Below are 21,193 nucleotides of genomic sequence, written 5' to 3' on the forward strand. Positions count from 1 at the left end.
TACTTATTCTTAATTGTTTCGAGGCTTTGATGGGCTTTTAATCTAAGATTAATTTATGCAATTTTAAATAACTCTTCTTATGATTAATAAGCTCGAAAATTAAAAGGAGTCTAAAGCAATTATAATGAGCATTTGGTCATAACCTCATTAGGAGAAGGAGTGAAGGATACAGCTCTGGAATTCTTACAAGACTACAATTTAAGGTTACTTTCAGAGGAGTCAAACATAGTTCTTGAAATTGCAAAGGCAGATTAGCCTAGGTCAGCCTTAGAACTATGGCTACCTAGATTAGCACAGTAATGATTTTATCCCTCTGATGATATGCAAGATAGTGAAAAGATGACACAAAACATATCAAACAAAGATAAATGGATAACACAACCAAGCACTGAAGCCTGGGAGTTATAGTTCCTGGTTTTGTGTTTTTTCTTTTTTTTTTGAGAAGGATTCTTTTTGCAGGGTTTTTTTTTCCTTATTATTTATCTATTTGTAGATAAACTTTTACCGAAGCACTTTTCCTTTTTATATGCTGAAGTTAACTGCAAGGGCTTTTCAGCTGGTTTAGTTTTGTTGAGGCACCAAAACTCTCCTGCAACTCACAGAATTTGTCTTCAAGCGACAAGAGTCCCCAAGCCTAATGGATGGACCAAGAGGAAGAACAGCTTAACTTAAACCTCAACCCCTTCAACTGAAGAGCAGCTGTGTCCATGAACTCACATTTTTAAACAGCAATACAAATCCTTCTATTATGATTCAAGTCCTTTTTTCCAACCTTCTTCTGAAGTTCTGGATGGCTGGTGGCCCCAAAAACTGACCTAAGAGATCCCATGTGCACTTTGACTGGTGTGTCCAGCTGGCAACTCATCACCAAAGAGCCAAGAGGGAATTTTCCAGCTCCGATCAGCAGGAATCAGAGCAGCTCCACTCCACAGCACGGACCTGACTTCAACCCCCTCTTACTGCAAGACCCCACGGGTGCATCCATGGATGGGTCTGCTATTTGTTCCCTTCCTGTTATAGCAGTCTTAAATTTCCTACAGACTTCTGGGTTTGGCTGTGGCACAGAGGAGTCTATTTGCCCATCTGCAGATCATTCTTTCCACAGCAGTTTTGCTTTTGATATTCGCTGTTGAATCGATAACCGTCCTTGGCACTCCTCGTGGTGCTCAGCGAAGGAAAACGAGCCAACTCCCAGCAAAGGTACTTCGTTCTCTTATGACTCCTAAAAAAAAACTAAAGCAACCAAAACATAATTGGAGCTTTACTTCTGCAAGTGCTGCTGAGGTTAAGAAGAGCTGGAGAAGAGGAATCGGGAGAGTGGCCCAAGGCTGATGGAGTATGTCAACATTAGCAAGCTGTTGACAGCGGGAGCAGATCTGCTGAGGGAAATGGTTGGTGCAACGTTTCAGGGATGGAAGAGGTTTCACTTTGGACCAGCCCTGGTCTGGTCTGTGGGCCCAGCGCCCATTAGTAGCTGGATGTCATTAGGTGTGTGCCTGGAGCACATCTTCTGGTGTGGTTTCATTTGAAATCCATTCAATTTGTGAGCTTCAAGGCTGTCTGTGATGAGAGTGAAAGCGTGGGGGCTCTGAGAGAGCAGGGGATTCACACCAGAAAGGCACACCTGACCTGAACTCTAATGCTGATGGAGATGCACCTGCTCAAGTGTCCTCAGCTCATGAGAGCACAGGAATAGTCTCATCAACATCAGAGCTCATCAGGAATTAAAAGCTGATATAGCAAAAATTAAAAGCTGGTACAGTATTTCCTTCAAACAGGGACTAAATGTTCCCCTGGACTGGGCAAGAAAACAGTTGTTTTCTCCAAGTTTTGAGACACTGATTTCTCCTGACAGGAAAAAATAATTACAAAGCAAATTACTAAGCTGAAGTAAACTGAAACAATCTTCTAAATGTTTTTCACCCAAAGCTTGGAGTAGAAAACGCTGTGTGCATACACACACACACACATATAACAACAATTAACAAAAGCAAGAAACCCCAGAAAATTACGTGGCTGGAAGCAAAAAAGGGAGAATGAAACAGCCCATACTTTGTTAGTGGTTTTGTGACGAAGTTTCTGCAAATGAACAAGTTGTTTTTAAAAGTACCTGTACAATCATCCTGCATTCTGTGGCACCATCCCTGCGCAAAACACCATCCCTGTGTTTGCCAGGTTTGGTAAAGGGACTAAATAAAGTATTAAATGATCAAGTGCTGCCAAGTCCCCTTGTCTGAGGAGTGAAGGAAGCTCAGGTACGACCCGACATCGGAATGAACGCGCTGAAAACACAGAGAAGGCAAAATACATCACCACTAGTTGGCTTGGGGGAAAAAAAAAATAAAAAAATTCCTTTGAATCTCTCCCAAGGTCACTGAAAAAATGACCGAGGCCACGAACACCATTTCCCTTCTCAGAGCTGTATTTTAACGCAACCAGGAGCCTTTTCCTGGTGGAAACCCGTCTCTCCCTAGTCCCGATTTACACCAGCAGAGTGTTTACCCCAGCCTTTCCCATTAAATCCGAGCAGGCAGATGCACATTTATGGGACAATGAACTTTTCCACGGCTGCCGCTCGCTGTGTTTTGGAATTAGGGGCTGGATAAACCCGCGCATTCCCGGGGTGGGAGCGCGAGCAGCCGGCTCCGGAGGGGAGGCCGCAGCTTTGGAAAAAAAAAAAAAAATAGAGGGGGGAAAAAAAAATAATCGTGTTTAATTTAAAAATTAGAAACTGGAGCAGGCTGTGAGCGCAGAGAGGTTGATTGAAACAAAATTTAAATTCCTGTCAAGCCCATTTAAACACAGGGGCCCTTCATAGGCAATTAGCTGCTCCCTGTGAAGGCTGAGCAAGCCCGGGCCTGGTCACCGTGAGGCGCCGAGAAAAATTAACTAAAATCAGGCGCTATGAAATATTTAGCCTCCCAGTTTATCACAGGGGTTTGGAAGTGTAAACAAGACAAAAATCGATTCCTCGGTGCCCTCCAATCAATCCCCCAAAATGGCGAGGGCATCTGTTTCTGCTCAATTTTGTTTACTCTGGCAGATTTGCCTTAATTGCGGTTGTTTATCTCCCGTTGTCCCCGGGGCCCTAATCTCCCGATTACTAATACTTAACACTCATTTCACATCTAAAGCTACTTCTAATCCTCAACAGGTTTCTGGGGCTCTTAAAATTATTGAGAGGAGGGAGATGCCGAGCTCTTTGTGAGAGGCGCATTTTCCGACCCCGCGACCAGCTGGGCCCAATCGTCACCAGGGATGGCGGCAACAAAGGTGCTAAAAGGCTCTTTCACAGGCACCGAGGCTCCGGTGGGAATTCCAGGGAGAAAAAGGAGCTTTGATGGGAAGCAAAAAAAAAAAAAAACAAACCTCACCCTGAATGAGGGGGCTCCAACAGTCCGGCCAAATAAAGTTACTGTCATAATCAAACGCTGTCAATCACAATGAAAATCCAATTAAAAAAAATCTTCCAGCGCGGCCCTCTCAAGGAGAAAAATGTCCCCTATTTATATGCGGGGGTTTTCTTTTTGTCAACCGCACAAATTAGAAAGTCGTATTAATTGATTTTTTACTACTCTAGGCCCTGATCCTCCAGCTGAATTTCTGCGGATGGAGGAATCAAGCGGCACAAATCTGATTAAGGGATTTGAGGCATAATGCACACAGGTCACTAAGAAGCCATATCTCTATCTCCTGCTTTATACTCCGCTTATTCATAGGCAATTATTACTCTTATTTAATACTGCAGGAGTGTCCTGAGGTGCTAATCGGACTAGAGACCCACAAGTAGCTGGTACTGCACAAGCACCAGCCTTTTTAATCTATGCAGAGGGTCTGAATACATTTAAAATACCAATTTCATTATACAAATCCTACCTAGATTTCAACAGTTGCCTCTTAGAGCAAATTCTTCGACGAATTTGGAGTGAATAGAAAGGACAATATGCTGGGAATTAAAGATATGGCTCTTACTTTGGAACTGTTAAAGGATTTATTTATATATATATTTTTAAATAAATATGTAGGGAAGACAGCTGACATAAAAACATCAACAAGGCAAAGGCACAACTTCTCAACACACAGTAATTGAAAGATTTGCAATTCTGCTACCAAAATGAGTGAGATGTAAATATTTGTCCCTGTGCCTGGAGAACTACGGAACCACCAGAAGTGCCAAATGAAACATTTGCTCAAATTAAACTGCAAAGCCCAGGAGACTCGAGCAACCAAAAATATTAACTGTATCACTCTAAGCTGTTGCCAGTTTGTTTTTGTCCAATTTCCTCAGATTTTCGACACTTCTTCGAGCCAACCCAAGTTATTCCTGTCCACATTTCACTGGGAAGTGCCAGAACACCGTGCAGCTTTAGGGCACGTTAGAAAGTCAGCTGTTCATGTTTGCTGTAAAAATTTGGTGATCCCACGAGCAGGGGGTGTGCAGAAGGCAGGGAAAGGAGACAACACCTTCAAACCCCACCACTCCCACTTAACCTTGTCACCATCTTAGTCTTCTGTAACTGCTGGATTTAGTGACACTGATAGGATGTATCTCTCCATTTCAAGAGCTGATTTCTCAAGTGACAAAGAACTCATACCCCTAAGGATAGAGATGGTTTTTTAACCCCTTTTTTTTGAAAGATAAAGGGGGAAAGATCCCTGACACACCTTTCCCAATTTCAGCTCAGTGGGGAACAGCTCGAGCAATGCTGCCACCTGAAAGAATTCATATATTTTCCTCTTAAGGTCCCTTGAGCAAGGAAAATAATGAACACACAGTGACAGGAGCATCCTGAGCCCTGGTGTGAAATCCTTGCATCAATGGAGTCAATATAAATTTTGATATTGCCTCCAAAGAATCCAGGATTTGATCCAGAACTCCTTCTCCACTGTATGTCTGAACTGATAGACTGAAGACACGGTTTAATATTTATCATATACATTTAATGGTTGAACTCTATGATCTCAAAAGCCTTTTCCAACCTAAATGATTCTATATTTACAACAGCTAAAACTTGGCTCTGTACTTTTTGCCTTGGGAAATCAGGAGAGAGCCCTTTCCTTCACATCTGGCATGAATTTCTCCTTGTCATGGAATGAATAACTGGGATCGCTGTGACAAAGGAGAGCCTTAAATGTTTGCAAACAGAGCCATTCATCACAGGTCCAAACATGGACCTGCGAATGGTCCCTACCTGGTGAGAAGTGCTACTGCCCAGACCCTCTAGAACACAACTAATTAAAATATACCTACTTAAAATATAGCAACTTACAATACAGCTACTTTTTTAATTTCCTGCACTTGTTTGAGATGGAGGAACAGAGAGGCAGAACCCATTTTTGAGAACCTGTAACATCTTGACACGTATCTTAACACATTTAAATACACAAACTATTTATGTGAAAAAGCTCCCATTACAGCTAATAAAATCAGGGTGCCTGGTCTAAAGCCATTCCTGGAATGGAGAGAGGGATTTCTGGATGCACAGGAATGGAAAATATCAAAATTGCATTAGGCATTAAAATAATAACACTTAAAAAAGGTTTTCCAGCAGGTTTTGACACAGATGATGTACAATTTATAACACAACCTTCTAAATGAACACAACATTGACAAAAAAAGCACCAGTAATTTAAATTAAAAAAAAAAAAGGAGGAAAGCTCATAGTTGTGTTTAAAATTCGGAGACTTGAACAAAAATTATTAGATCTGTGCAAAAGTAATCAAGTGCAGGAGGTGACTGCATCCTTGGCCTACAGCTTTGCCTTTCTCAGCCCAATCTTTCCTTGAGAAATCCAAGCAGCATCCTAAAGACTGGGAAAGCAGAATGGAGTAAGTGCCACATCCCTGACTTTTGGTACTTCAAATACAATTTCTTGTCTTTTCAATAGCCAGATGCAGCACGATAGAGTTCAATGCTGCACTGACAGCAACAACAAAAAAAACAACCTCACCAAGAGACTTCCCCAATTCTGAAAATCATGTCCAATCTGCCAAGGAAAAGGCCAAGCTTCCAGCTAAAGAAGAGATTTTAAACAATTACCAAAGCAGGGCAGTGATATCATAAAGGCAATTTCTGCGCTAGCTTGTTTTCTGCAACTCTCTTTGCCTCTGAACAGCTAGAACAGATAATAACTATTAGTAAATCAAACTCCTGCAATATCCAGCTGTGCCTCCCACATTTACATACAGATAGAATGGGTATATGTTTTTAATATGTATGTGATCCGTACTTTTACCACAGCTGAAGTGCACGCTACAAAGGAGGAGGAGAATGGGAATGGAATCAGCATGAGATAATAAAGTGGCCTAGATAAAGTATTAGCCAGCGATTGATCTCAAACAGGGGATGTTGCTTCTCTCTGACCTGATTACTTACTATGCATAGATTCCATTAAATAGAGCTTAGAATGGAAAGCTTCGGGAAAATACCGTAAATAAAGTCACATCCCAGCTCCTGAGCCAGCCCAGCCCCTGGATGCCAGCCTGGAGTTTAAACCTCACCCAGGCTGCCACATCTCCACTGCTAAATATACACATTTCTCTGCAAGCCAGGCCTGGGATGCCAGAAAACTCCACGTTTTACACAAAAAAAATGGAAGCTCACGGTGAAAAAAATATCTTTATACAGAAGAATTGTTGAGATTTTCATCTTGGAAGGGGAGAGGGAGAGAAGAGAGAGGAACATGCAAAGATGTTGTGCAGCCTTCCCTATGCTAATACAGCAATATATTCAATTTAATTGACTCTATGCCCTTCTCTAAAGAGGGAACAAACTGGGGATAAAAGAGCAGCACATCAGAATAAGTTTAGAGTAGGATTAGAACAACCACTGGTAAATTCTAAAGACTGTTCCTTTCCCTGGATGGACAAATCTCTCATTACTTGCTGAATTTTTTTTTTTTTCAGTCCTGTGGAACAAGTCTGTTAATTTGAAATACTTTGAAACAATTAGTTGATTATGTATAAACAGAGAAAACTACGTGATATCTTGTTTTGGGGATGAGTACATGGAAGAAAGGCCAGTGAGTGAATAAATAATAAAATAAATCAATACAGGAACCCAATCTGAGCCAGCTCTTATGGAAACCTGGTGTTCATCCTGCACATGGATTCCTTTATGCAGGAATTTCACACAGGCTCAGCTTTGGCCCTATTTTCTGACAAAACTGTGACTTTTGTAAGAAAAGGACTTCTATGCCAGAGAGGGTAAATCCATCCCTGTGTCGCCCCGTGGCTCCGGTGGAGTTGCCACTCTGGCACTCCAGGTATTGTCAGGCAGCTCTTCAAAAATGCATTTAACAATTCCCTGATCATCAGGAGAGTAGAAAAAGATTGATGTTCTGCTCCCTTCGTTTTGCTTTCAGTCTTTAATTATACCAAACTGGTTACAAAATAGTGACTTCCAGGATGGTTGGAGTCCATAGGGGAGGCAGCTTTGGTTGGAGCTCACGATGATTATGGGTTATACCTTTTATCCTTGCTGTACATTGCTTTTAAATAAAAAAAAACAAACCCAAAATTCAATGAACAGGGGGGAATCCTACCCTAATTTAAGTCAGTGATAAGCTGACCTTGAAGATCCAAAATTTCACTGGCAGTATCTGCATCACTCTACCCCCTCCATATATCCTCCAGTATTTACATCACTCTGTCCACTGCATCCATCCACCAGAACCACATGGAGGCTTCAGAGGTGGATGACAAGAAATTAGAAGGATCCTGTGGTGAGAAATTCTAGAATTCAGAGGATATTTGTGTTCAAGGAATGACTGGATGTGGCACTCACTGCTCTGGTCTGGGTGATAAGGGGGTGATGGGTCAGTCTTGGGAGGTCTTTTCCAAACTAAATGATTTTGTGATATTTAACAGCTTTTCTTCTGGCCCTGTTTATTAATTATGTGGCCCTGATTATTAATCAATACGTAAATTATTACATTTTAAATTTAAGTGGATGTATATAAATTAAGTTATACACACCCATGTACGTACAGATATACTGTGTTTATCTGTGTGTCACAGACATAACATGCTAATGTACATATGCATGTGAGTTTTATAAATAAAAAAAGACTGGGGAAGGGCAAGAACATAAATGGTTTGACTGGTGAGCAAGTCCTGAGCTAACAGTGAGAGTGGTATGGAAAGCACAGGATGCTGGGAGCCCATGAAGATGGAGAAGGGAATTTAGGGCAGTGATGAGGGTCTTGCAGGCAAGGACTGGGTCACTGCTTTATTTCACCAGCACTTTCCCTCCTATTTTACTACTTGTTGTTACAAGTTCCTTTATCACTGAATAGCAAGCAGAACGAAGGGGGGGGAAAATGCATTAAACAAAAGATTTTGTTTAAAAAGTAGAAATGCTTATTTTTATTATTTTTTTTTTTTCCCTTCTAGAGCTGCTGGAATTTCGAAATTATTTTACAAAACACCTCCTTAAAAGGGGGACTAGCACACTCCAGGGCATGTAGTTGTAAAGATAAATCTGTGCACTTCCCTGGTACTGCAGGCACTCACCCTTTGGCCTCGTTTTTATGGCTCTACACCCTGGAGTGGTGTTATTGCTTCCAAACATACATATATACTTATGGGGGTCTGTGGATCTGCAGATGTTTTATTTATAAGTGGCAGGCCTATTGCATCACCCAAACGTGCATTTACAAACAGATAGAGGTTTTTATGAACCCCCATTCCATTGTTTTAATAGCTGAGCCACCCAGCCATGGCAGAATAGTGCACGAGGTAAATGTGTCTACGTCTCCAGAACCTGCTCCAAGTTTTCTCAGATGTGACTAACTGCAAGAATTTTCCCAACCATCAAAAGTTAATAAAAAAAACAAAAAAAGACAAAAATCAGGCAGGGTGGGTGAGCCCTTGGTAGGAGACACCACCCCAAAGTGGAGGGGCTCTGAGTAACCTGAAGCCTCATTTTACCGAGGTGTTTTAAGTAGGTACCTGACTGCAAATGTGGATCTGGTGAAGTTAATATCCTTAAAATTAGATTCACAGTTAAATACTTCCCTAACCAGGATCTCAGCTGAGACTAGGATTGTGAGATACCTGCCCCAGGGCATCTTCAGAGATTAGCCTTTAACTAGAGAATAGCTGCAACAGAAACACTTGTTTATTCTACTTGCAGCTCCCAGCGTGGAAGCACGAAATGAGAGGATGCACAAGTGTACTTATCTTGTTAAAATCCATTAGAACTGCTCCTACATTCAAGTTATTCCTGTGCTAAAATTATTCCTAGATACTTCATCCCCAGAAAATATGATGATTTTCCATAAGGCTCCAAGTTACAGGAAGCAGCACATGAAGAAAAGTAATGACATTTAAAAATCAAAGATATTCGATGTGAGTCAGAGGGGATTATGACTCTTAGCTACAATATAAATTGCTGTAAATATTTGTAGTAATTGCTTGATATGGTGTTTTTCTAGCTGCTTAAAAACAGTCAAAACAGCACTAAATGCACAGCCACAAGGGACCAGCCTGAGAGCAGGTAGCCTGTTATTGCCTCCCTGAAAAAATGACAATTACCAGCGAAAAAAAAGTGGTCTCTGAGCTCAGATTCCAACACTGAGAACCCTCTCATGGACAGAGCACAGCCAAATATTAACTCAATCTTCTGCAGCCAATGTAATTTCATTTTCCATGAATCTAAGTGAAAACAGCAGCTCCTGCATTTAATTAAAATAACACTGTTTTGACCATATCCTCTGTTTTCAGTCTTCACATTTTGAAAGGTTAAGATGGCAAGTGCTGACAAAGAGTGACCTACATTAAGCTCTAATCCCTGGACATACAAACTGAGGGAAAAAAAAGGGTATTAAGCATCAAAATGGTTTTGATTGAAACTCGATACTGGCTGTGAAAGTTCTCTGTGAGCTCCCCAAATCACAAGTGAACAGCAAAATACCCAACAGCTTCAGTGGAATCATAATTCCACCTTTGGTTTGAGTGCCCTCTGTAAATATGGAACTGCTGCACAAGCCAGAAAGAGTTTAGATTTAAATCTATCTGTACATACTGAAAAATGCAGGAAAAAAATGGACACACTTCTATACAAATGAATAAAAGGTATTCACAGACTGAAGTGAAAATTGAGTTTTCACTTACCATTAAATCTTCAGGTGCTGGTCTTTCCTTTGGCTGCTTCTTCATGCTGTGTCATACAACACAATAAATATAAAATAAAAGCAACTGCTCATTTATTCTACATGTTTAAATACTGAGTTATCTTTTATATCTCTTTTATCACAGAGTGAAATTCAAGGTATTTTTTTAACGTTATCAGGTGCTGATGGAAGACTGGCCAAAATATATATGGATTTTTCCCTCCCTCCCAGCCTTCCCTTGTGGGATGGAGGATGTTTGTAACCATGAAAAGTGTATAAATACAGAGATCACTGAAATCCAGTCAGCTCAGAAGGCACAGGGAGAGCTGATGCCCATTTTTCTGGGGATTATGACACAAAGAATTATCCAAACAGGTGGGAGACTCAACTCCACCACTGAACAGCTTCGGGAGCAAACAACAACACCCTGGGGTTTCTACCTTCATTTTTTCCCATTTATTTCCATCACCCTGCAGGGTGATAGTTCATTACCCAGCATTAACCTGTTTATAAGATCATGTTTCTCATCCAAACAGTCCTAGTTTTCCATGCAACAGGTGCAATTAGCTCCTGAAGGCTGTGCTGAGCTGCATGGAGGAACACAATAACGTGGCACCGAGGTGACCATCAGGAGCTGCCTACTGACTAATTGGATTGAATCCAAGCAGCCAGGGTTTATGGCATAACTGGCATAAAGTCTGGGATGCTGCTCACTTGACATCCCTCATGGTTATTAGCAACTGATTGCTTAAATAATATACACTTTCATATTATTTGCTTTTTGTAAGCAGTAATTCCTCCCACTGCAAAGCACAGCTAATATAACATCATATAGAAAATACTGGGTGATTTGTGCTGTAAATTGGAGATATTAAGGACACAATTTACCTTCCAAATAACTACAAGCCCCTCAAATAATCAAGTACCACAAGCTGTCTGAGGTAGCAGTTTAATCTGACAGTCCAAAGTAGCTGCGTCCCCGGGGGAAACAAGGCTATTAACCACCATCAGTTATGCTTCAGGTTGACATCTGTGGAAATTTTAACACAGGTTATCCCTCCCTCTGCCTCAATTTTTATTTTTTTTTTTTTTTAAAAGGCCTGTCATCAATTTTTTGGGGGGGAGGATCCAAACGTGGAGCTCCACACGCAGCGGTTGTGCTGCAGAACCCTCCGAACAGCCCCGGCCTCTGTAAGCTGAAACTATTGAAAACTGAGGCCTCTCTTACACAAACTTTAATTATTTAGTTCCTTTAATTAACCGATCATCAGACTGCTTTTTGTGCCTGGATTTGTTACAGGCCTGAGAGGTACTATCTCCTGTATTATCCAGTCCAAATTCAGAGTTATCGGGTCACTCTCGCTGCAGCGACCCCAAAACATGGTAGAAAACCCCAAATGTGCAGAGCCCAACCCACAGCTCTGTGTGGGGCTTGGAGGAGGACACATCCCTGGAGCAGGACACATCCCTGGAGCAGGACACATCCCTGGAGCAGGGTTCCCTCTCCCACACACCGGGGTGGCTCCATCTCATTTAGCACAGCTGAGCATCCAGCCCTGGCTGTGCACAGTCACAGAAAAGACCCTTCTCCCTCAAACACATCCTATTTTTACAAAATTCAAGCTTATTTCTCAGCTGTACATAAATGCCTGCCCTTTATTTATTTTCTTTTCAGGGCAGTGTAAAGGCTAAAAAGGGATTTTTTTCCTTTCACTTTGCTTCTTTTGGATGTCTTACCCTCAGGATTTGTATCCTCTAGTCACTCAAGAACCGTATTCTTTATTCCACAACCTCCTCCTCTCCCCAATTCTCCTTTAATTTAAAAGGTTTTCAATGAACTATTCAGTTTTAAGGACAGAAAATATACCCAGTGGTGTGTTTTAAACCACGACTCTCAGTAAAAATTACTTACTGAGAAGCCAATGAATTCATCAAGGCCTCTTGCCTTCTTAAATATTGAGGCAATTTTACAAGAAATATTTCTAAAAGCACTGACTGATGATATTATACATGAGTTTTTGCTGAGTCTTCCCCCCCACCTCGATGAATTCTTGGGAGTCTCAGCCCCCACGTTCAGGGCAGGGTTTATTAAAACAGGGATTAAAAAAAAAAAAGAAAAAAAAATAAAAAAATAACCCCCTTGTAAGTACTTTTACGACCCTTTGTGTAAATAACGTTTACATAATTTAAACAGTTTGCTCAGCTTTGCTGCCCCATCTGCCCAAGGCCCCCAAGTCCCTGTTCTCTGGGAAAGGATGCAAGGAAAGCCATAAGGTCTCGGGGAGCTGTGGAGTTAATGACATGTATCATTTACATCCAGGGCATGGCATGTTTGCAAACTGAGCTCACCATTGAGTGATGAAGTGTACAAATGGCTCCGAGAACTCCCCGGCTGGAAGGACCGGCGATTCCTGGGATTGCAGCGGAACAAGGAGCGCAGGCACCAGGCAAAAAAAGAGAATTTTTGTTGGTTTTTTGTGTTTTTTTGTTTTTTTTTTTAGGAGAGCGATAAAACAGCGACAACAAACCAAAAAAAAACCACCACAAAACACAAACCCACAAAAAAACCCCACCCCGAGGAATAATAACCACAAAGCCCCCGTTTCACACCGAGAATTTGAGGGAGGAAGGTACAAATTCTTCGGAGAAACGTGTTATAAAACACTGAATTTCAACTAATGAGTATTACACAATGGGTAAAAACATGTGGAAAGACACTGAGGGGAGGTGAAAAAAGGACAATGATAGCCACAGGGTAAAAAGGAAGGTAGGGAAAGTGTAAATGAGAAATTAATGATTATTTAAGTAACACACAAATGGTCTTGTAATTAACAAAGAGCTGTGAAATTATTCTTGTGTTGACCTTTGTTTCTTTCCCTGCATTCGCTATTTATTTACACTCATGTTTATTTACACTTATTCATTTTAGAGCCTGTCCTCATATGCTGTCTGGGCAGGATTGGAAAGGCAAAAGAATTTTTAAAAGCAAAAAAATCTACCAGGTTAGCGGTAGAAAACAACCAGCCAGTGTTCAGGAAAGAGGAAAAAAAAAAAAAAAGAGAATTAAGAGCATAAGAGAGAGGGGAAAAAAAAAAAAAAAAGCAGCTTCCAAACAGGGAACAAACAACAGCACCATTTGCAAAGAAGGGCTTTACGAATTTAGGAGTTTTTCCAAGAATGACAGAGAGCTCCACTGTGTTTATAGTGTAACAGCTCAGGATGTAATGAAATTACACTGCAGAGTACTTTAACAGTGTCATCTCATTAGACCTACAGTTGGAACAAGAGAGCCACATAAAACACGCAGCTGCAAATGACTCCATTCTCATCTATTCTCATTTGCTATTAAAAATACCTTTCGGCGTCTTTTTTCCTCCCTGACATCCCTCCACAAAGTACCCTGCAAAGTATGATACATGCACCTATTTAAATTAACAAAGGAATGACTTATTTTAATCTCACTGTGCTTTGGAGTGCTTTGGCCATTTGGATGAGCAATATATCATTACATACAACCTTCCAGCGCTGCAGGCAAGAAACTCGGAGCGTGCAGCATTTGGTGGGAGCCAAACAATTTCTCTAGCACACAACTGTGTCAAATGCATGCATGTATTCATTATGGGGAAGGCGAGGAAATAGCTTTGATGTAGTGGAAAAAAGAAGATGATAAAAGCACCTCTGCAATGTGTGTGCCATTATCAATGGTGGCAGATAGACACGACTGCAGAGCCTCCTATGTGATTAGTAAATATACATATAATTGCTGTGGCCAATTATCAGAAAAATGAGATCGGTAATTACAAGACAGAAAATTAACTAGAACTCTTATTAAGGCTTTGTTTCCAATTCGAACAATTGGAAACTGCTGGAAAATACAATTCAATCAAAAGTAACTGAGGAGGAAAAGGAGAAGCCAAAATTGCTTTACAATTTTCAAAGACTTCTATTAAATACAGGGAGCTGTTTGATAGAACATGCCCAAATTCTCTTTGAACTCAGACAGGGTGAAGGAGAGGTTATTGTTTCCAAACTTATAAATGACAGCAATAAGAGGAGGGTTTGTGCTGGAGAGTGGAAGCAACACGAGGAAATCAGCAGCGCAATTAAACTTTCTCCACTTCAAAGAACTAAATTATCCAGATTAATACAGAAATTGCCAGCCTTGCTCCTGTGGAGCCCAGCAGGCTTTGCCTCTCCCCACCACATCCTTTTCTCCTGCCCAGCTCAGCCTTCCTGGGCTCCCACCTGAAGCCACCGGGATGGACCCAAAGCAGGAGAGGTGGGAAATACTCCGGGCACATATCACAGCCCATGGGAGGCCGTTCCCTGGGGAACTGGCTCTGCCCAGCAATCCATCCCTGCTGGTTATTTTAAGTAAAATGCAAGTGAGGAGCTGGTTCCAAGGCAAACATGCCCGTGACAGGGCTGCCAGCTCGGCTGGGCCGTGCTGGGGATCGGGATGGGCAGCCGGCACTTCACACTCATTTGGGAGGTGATAATTTCTGCATTCACAGGAGATGACAGACCCATAATCGAGTGAAACCTCATTACGGGAGGGGAGGAGAAGCTGCTGAGCTGCTCTGAAGCCACCAGCATCCTGCTTTGGTTATCCAAACCCTATGGGCTCATGCAGGCAAAGGGGAGAAGCAGCTCCAACGTCAGCACAAAACCCTGGACCACACAGCTCCTGTCCTGCAGCACAGGCAGAGACAAGGGGCTCCTGCCTGAAAAAATTTCACCTGGATGAAAGTAAATGATAAATCCTGTTTTTCTCCTTTTTTGGGGCACATTTTTTCTGTTCAGTGCAGGTATTTCCACCCCATGCTGGGCTACTGGAGCCCTGTTGGCCACGGCCGTGCCTCGGTTGGTTTGCTCTCGGGAGCTCAGGAAGAGATTGTGGGTGGAAGGGTGGACATGAACACCCACTGGATCTCGGTATGGAAACAAGATGCTTTAATCCCAAGGATTTTAGACTGGGTACACTCAATTTGAAAGCCTTTTGGGAGGTTCAAGGAGGTCAAGGCTGGATCTCGAGGACACCTCCCACTAGACCAGGTTGCTCAAGTATCAGGATCTGCAAATACATCCTATATTGTATCCTGAGGTTCCCCAGATGTTGTCTGACACTCAAAGAGATGGGAATATAAGGAAATAAAGCAAAGCTACATTTCTCTACCAAGCAATACAGTCACATGTGATGTAACCACAAGGAATGTCCAGCTGCACCCTCATGACCTGCCTTATTTTCCCCACCTGCCCCATGAAATCACACTGAAGAGGGACAGAAAGTAAAACCCCAAGATTTTAAGGGAGAGAAGAACAGAGGTACTCAATTTTAACTGGGAAATGGCTCTTCCATTCTCAGTAACTGCTGTATCTTTTGACCAGTATCATGAAGACCTCGATACTGGGGATGGTGCTAAAATGGTAGCAAAGACACAAACAGTTGTAAGGGTCAATGTACCATTATTCCCAAGCTTCCCTAAGCATCCAAGCAACATTTCCATAACTGGGATCTGCTGCAGGAGAAGACAAGATCAGCCTCTGCTTTCTCCAAACCAGCCCAACTGTGCACACAGAGCAAGACCGGGGAAGGGCAAGAGGAAAAAAGTTTGAGTGATGCCTTTGCCTTGTGAGTAATGAACAGTTCAAGGAGGTCAACCCATTACAACTGAAACCGTTTAATTATTAATTATGCACAATCTATGAGCAAAAGGACAAGTTCAGAATGTTTAATGTGTGGTAACTCCAACTGGACCCTCTCTTGGCATTTTGTTATTAGCACTTGTCAGCAAGGTGCTCAGGCAGAAAGGAAAAAGCACAGTGGCAGAAAATCTGAGCCAGCAGGAGGAGGGAGGGCTTTAAACTTCAAACACTGCCCCTAATATTTAATTTATAGAGTGCCAAGGCTCTGGGATAAACCTTATTGACTTCCATGGAGTCAGGGGAAGCCACATTATCTAAATGAAGACCTGAGAATGAGAACACTGAGCAATCCCTCCCAAATCCCTCTCTTTTGAAGGCAGCAATAACATTAGGATCTGTATCTTGGTTTTTTTCCTGAACAAAGGAAGAGTGAGCCACCTAACAGTGTGTCCAGAAGCCAACCAATCCTTTGGAAGCTTTGCAATAAGAGCCTGAATTATACATCCAAGCACTGTCCTCACCTACTCCTCAAACCTACTATTTGAAAGGTCTCCTGCTCTGTTTGCTCTGCCCAAGCAGAGCAGAGGCAGAGATGCTACCGAAGCTCAGGAGATAAATAATGTCCAGCAAACACACAAATAAACACAGATAAGGCAACTTCTCCCTTTTTTTCTGTCCAGCTTGAAGGTTTACATGGATAAACTCAAGAAGCACATTCAACAGATACAGCTGGGAGCTGCTGATTTTTTTGCAAAACATTCTCATGTCAACGAAATTTGGGGGTCTGCCAATATACACCTGAAGATCCCAGGCCTTACACACCTTCAGGGGTCTTACCCCCAACATATAATTTCTTGAGAGCGAAATATTTCCTCAAAACAACTGGAAGGCTGAGATTTCTCACATCCTTTCTGAAGGAGAAAGCCCAGAACCTCCCTATTTGCAGGAAAATCAGCAAATTCAGCTTCCTCCCTAAAAACTTCAGGGTGGACGCGGCAAAGCCCCCAACTAAAAACCCACGTTCCTCCTCCCTCCTCCTTCAAGGAAACCTCCAAACTGGGTAGAAAAAAGGAGGAAGGTGCCTTATCCATCTTTGTGGGTTTGCTGGACACGATTTATTTCCAGCATCTCTGCTCAGCTCAGGGAGAGCAAACCCGCGGGATGACGGATGAGAGTCACCAACACATCCCTGGAGGAACTCTGTGGGACACCAAAGCTTGGAATTCCCAGCGGCTCTGGGTGCAAACAGGTTTTATTCCCTCTCCTGTGCTGGCTCCCTGTCTGGGAAGGGTTAAATTTCCCCACTCCCCACGGCTCCTGCTGTTCTGCAGCGCTCGTGCAGAAGGAGCTGCCATGGTCCTGTGGCTCCAGGGCCACAGGAGGGAAGTTACCAGAACCCAGCAAACCAAACTCCAGCTCCTCTCTCCTCTGGGCCTCCCCAGCATTCCCTGCCTTTGGAATTATCGGTTCCTCTGGGCACATACTCCTATTCTGCAACTCCTCCACTGATGCTGAAATGGCACTATTTAATAAATAATGTCTGTGCCTCACAAAGCATTTCTGGCTTAGCACTTCAGCCCACAAAATCTCCAGGATTAAAGAATTTTTATGCACTCCGGTTTCTCTTCTGCTCAAGCTTTCAAAAAATATATTTACTTTTCTGCAGGAGCTGTATTTTACTTTGTGGCTGAACAGTGATTTTTCATTCTAGACCGACAAGTTTTAGATGCACCAGAAATGCTGCCAAGTGCAATTACAGGTAACAAATGTGGTTACGAGACCAGCAAATGACAGTATTGGACACGTTCAGATTTGATCCTACAAGGACAACTGTCTTCCACAGCATTCCTAAAAAAAGGATTTTATCTATCTATCTATCTATCTATCTATCTATCTATCTATCTATCTATCTATCTATCTATCTAAAATCTATTTCTGAGTTCAGATTTACTCCTACTAGGACAACTTTCCTGATTTTAGATATATAGATATATCTATATACATATGAAAACCCCATTTCTGACTTTAGATTTACTCCAGAAGGACAACTTTCTTCCACAGCATTCCTAAAAAAGATATCTATATATACAAATAAAATCCTTTTCTGACTTCAGATTTACTCCTACAAGGACAACTTTCTTCCACAGCATCCCTAAAAAAAGATTTTGTCTGCCTATCTATCTATCTATCTATCTATCTATCTATCTATCTATCTAATCTATCTATCTATCTAATCTATCTACCTACCTACCTATCTATCTGTCTATCTATCTATCTACCTACCTATCTATCTATCTACCTACCTATCTATAATATTTTTCTGACTTTAGATTTACTCCTACTAGGACAACTTTCCAGGATGTTATGTATATATAAAATCCATTTCTGACTTTAGATTTATTCACAGAAGGACAACTCTTCTGGATTTTATATATATATATATAAAAAAATATATAAAACCATAAATATATATATTTAATATATAAATATATATAAAATATGTATTTATATATATATATATAAAAATCCATTTCTGACTTCAGATTTACTCCTACAGGGACAACTTTCTTCCACAGCATTCCTAGAATATATATATATAAATATATATATATATATAAAACAACAACAAAAAAATCCATTTCTGACTTTCTAGCCAATCTACTTCAAAGCTTTGCACAACCCTAATGGCAGGTGATTTCCAACAAATAACAAGTTGGCAGAAGCCGGCGGTGGCTGGAGGTGGCTCAGAGGCCCTGACTTGAAAGCATTTCTGGGTCTGTCCCCATCCTGCTCCCGCCCCCAGCAGGAAGGTGAGGGATGATTACACCTCAGCACCAGGTCACTTCTTGCTCTTTTCTTAGAAGCAGGTGCCAAATGTGACAAATGATACGCGGGGGCATTTCGGTGTGAAGTTTTGTCCGCCGGGATCCGAGTGGCAGCAGGAAAACTCATTTATTTCCGGATCTCCAGCTGGATGGGAACCAAGGTCGAAAGGCCAGTGTTTTATCCACCAAAACACTCAGCCTACCTTTAACACCCCAAATCACGTGAGGACCAGCTATTCTCTCAGCAGTGCTCCCTGCTCCCAAAGTTCCTGGAAATACCAGTAACCTCCACTGGTCGGGAACACACGCGGACGCTCCCGGTTAAATAAGTCAGTGGGTACTTGGGGCTATTTGGTTGTTACTCCTGCAGATTTTGCTACGTGGGGGCTATTTCTGAGAGCCCAGAAGAGGGAAGGGAAGAAGTGGAGGAGTGTAATTAAGATCAGGAACAATCCAGAGCGTAGGACGAGGCATTTTCTCCCCCTCGCCTGTTGTTGGGGCTCTCGGAAGGGCCCGGCAATAAGCGGGGAAAACAGGTTAATCCTTTAGCTGGAACTGTAATTGCTTTTTCTCTCAAACAAATGCAGGAATTTCTGCCTCTCCTTGCCGGTCTCTGGTCGATCATAAGGCAGCAGAGCACGGCAGTGTTTGGGTAGATACACATCTCAAACACATCTCAAATAGCTGAGGCACCGCAGCGTGAAACGCGGCCTCTACCTGCGCACACCGAGGGGACCCCGGGAAAAAACTAAACCCATTTGTTGTTCCCTTCCTTCCTCCGTACCCTCCCGATGCATTTTTATTGCTTTTTCATAAAACACTGCTGCAAATAATCAAGCATGACCATTGACATCCACAAGATTGAGTTTTAGGAACCATTAAATGAGCTTGCCCTCTTGGGAAGGTTCTTGCTCAGGTTGGTCTAAAGGTAATTATTCAGCAATTCCTACCTGTGGTTTTACCTTGTTCCTATATAAGTCTCTGAATCTCATACACTAGTAAGGTCACAGTTTCTGTCTCCATAAAACTATACCCTAAACCAACTTAACACAGGACAAATTATGGTGGGTTTGGGAACACACACATAAACACACAGATATGTGTGTATATCCTATGGAAATCTTCACAACTCCACAAATTTTCAGGTTTCATGCATTTAAATCGACACCCGCCTATGGAAATCTTCACAACTCCACAAATTTTCAGGTTTCATGCATTTAAATCAACACCTGCGAAACTCCTAAAGAAAAAAAAATCAGATCTCGCTTCACTCTGAGCCTTTGGAGTTTTTTACTTCATTTATAGCAAGAGCAAAATGCAGCACTGATGTGGAAGGTTAAGGAATTCAGGACTCCAGAGGAAACACTCATCGTGTTATTTGATCAAGCTGAACATCCTGTGATTTTTTAAGGCTGTGCCTTAGCAATAAATGGAGGGATATATTTAACTGTGTAAAAAAACCACCAGAAACAACTCTACAAATTACATGTATCAAGTTAATTTTTTTCCAGAGGAAAACTGGAAAATACATTGCCACTGAAATGCTTCACAGCTCGGCGCTAACACCCCACCAGCCTGAACTGAAGCTGCTGAACGTTTCTAGAGTAAGGATTTAAAAAGAGACAAAAAAAAAGAAAAAAAAAAAAGAGGTCTTTGATTTGTGGAGTTTGGAAAGTCCTTGAGCTAGATTAAACTGCAGTCTTGTGAGACCGAGTATCTCTGTGGGGGCACTTAACAGAAATGCTCAAGAAACTCATGGAAAGCTTCTCTCTACTTACTCATGAAGCTATCAGGGTAAGGATTTGTGAGGACAACTAATTAATTTTCCTTCTCAATTTCTGCCTGACTCGTTAAACCAGGCAGGTTTTGCAATGCTGCCTCCTATTTGTAAGAAACGGGATTTGCTCTTGGAAGCCTTTCCTCCCCAAGCTTCTAACGTAGTTGGAATAATACAATCATGGAATCATGGAATATCCTGAGTTGGAAGGGACCCAGGATCAGGGTCCCACTCCTGGCCCTGCACAGGACACCCCGACAATCCCACCCCTGCCCCTGAGAACGCTGTCCAAACATTCAAATAACTTACCTAAAACTGACAGACAAAAACTGAGTTCTATTTCTCCTTAATTCAATACAATTAAAAGCACATAAACCAAAAGCAACAGTTAAATCACCACTGCAGTGAGACAAACCATGGCAGCTTTGAAACCAAAATGAATGGCAAGGACCTTCAAGATCATCAACTCCCAACTGCCAACTCACCACTAAACCTTGTTCTCAAGTGCCCATCCACATGTTTTTCCAACACCTCCAGGGATGGGGACTCCACCACTGCCCTGGGCAGCCCCTTCCAATGTCTAATCACCTTTCCTGGGAAGAAATTCTTCCTGATGTCCAACCTGACCCTCCCCTGGCACAGTTTGAGGTCGTTCTCTCTCCTCCTGTCCCTTGTTCCCTGGGAGCAGAGCCCGACCCCTCCTTGCTCCCCCCTCCTGTCAGGGAGTTTTAGAGAGTGAGAAGGTCCCCCCTGAGCCTCCTTTTCTCCAGGCTGAGCCCCCCCAGCTGCTCCTGGGGTTCTGTGGTTTGCATTTCCAAATGATCATCTGG

The 21,193-nt window shown here is 42.1% G+C and overlaps 1 protein-coding gene across 2 annotated transcripts in view; it reads right to left on the minus strand.

The window, feature by feature from the left end:
• MAP2K5 (mitogen-activated protein kinase kinase 5) overlaps nt 1-21,193 on the minus strand; it is a 128,319-nt gene that overhangs the window by 8,526 nt on the left and 98,600 nt on the right. For both annotated transcript variants that reach the window (XM_027714772.2, XM_027714774.2), the window contains 2 exons: nt 12,465-12,526; nt 10,117-10,162 (listed from right to left, as the gene is read on the minus strand). In XM_027714772.2, the coding sequence (XP_027570573.1) occupies nt 10,117-10,162; nt 12,465-12,526 (108 nt within the window). The remainder of the gene's footprint in view (nt 1-10,116; nt 10,163-12,464; nt 12,527-21,193) is intronic.

This window comes from Pipra filicauda, unplaced genomic scaffold (genome assembly GCF_003945595.2).
Source record: "Pipra filicauda isolate LSUMZ 115617 unplaced genomic scaffold, ASM394559v2 scaffold70_size2993248_pilon, whole genome shotgun sequence".
Classification (NCBI taxonomy): Eukaryota; Metazoa; Chordata; class Aves; order Passeriformes; family Pipridae; genus Pipra; species Pipra filicauda.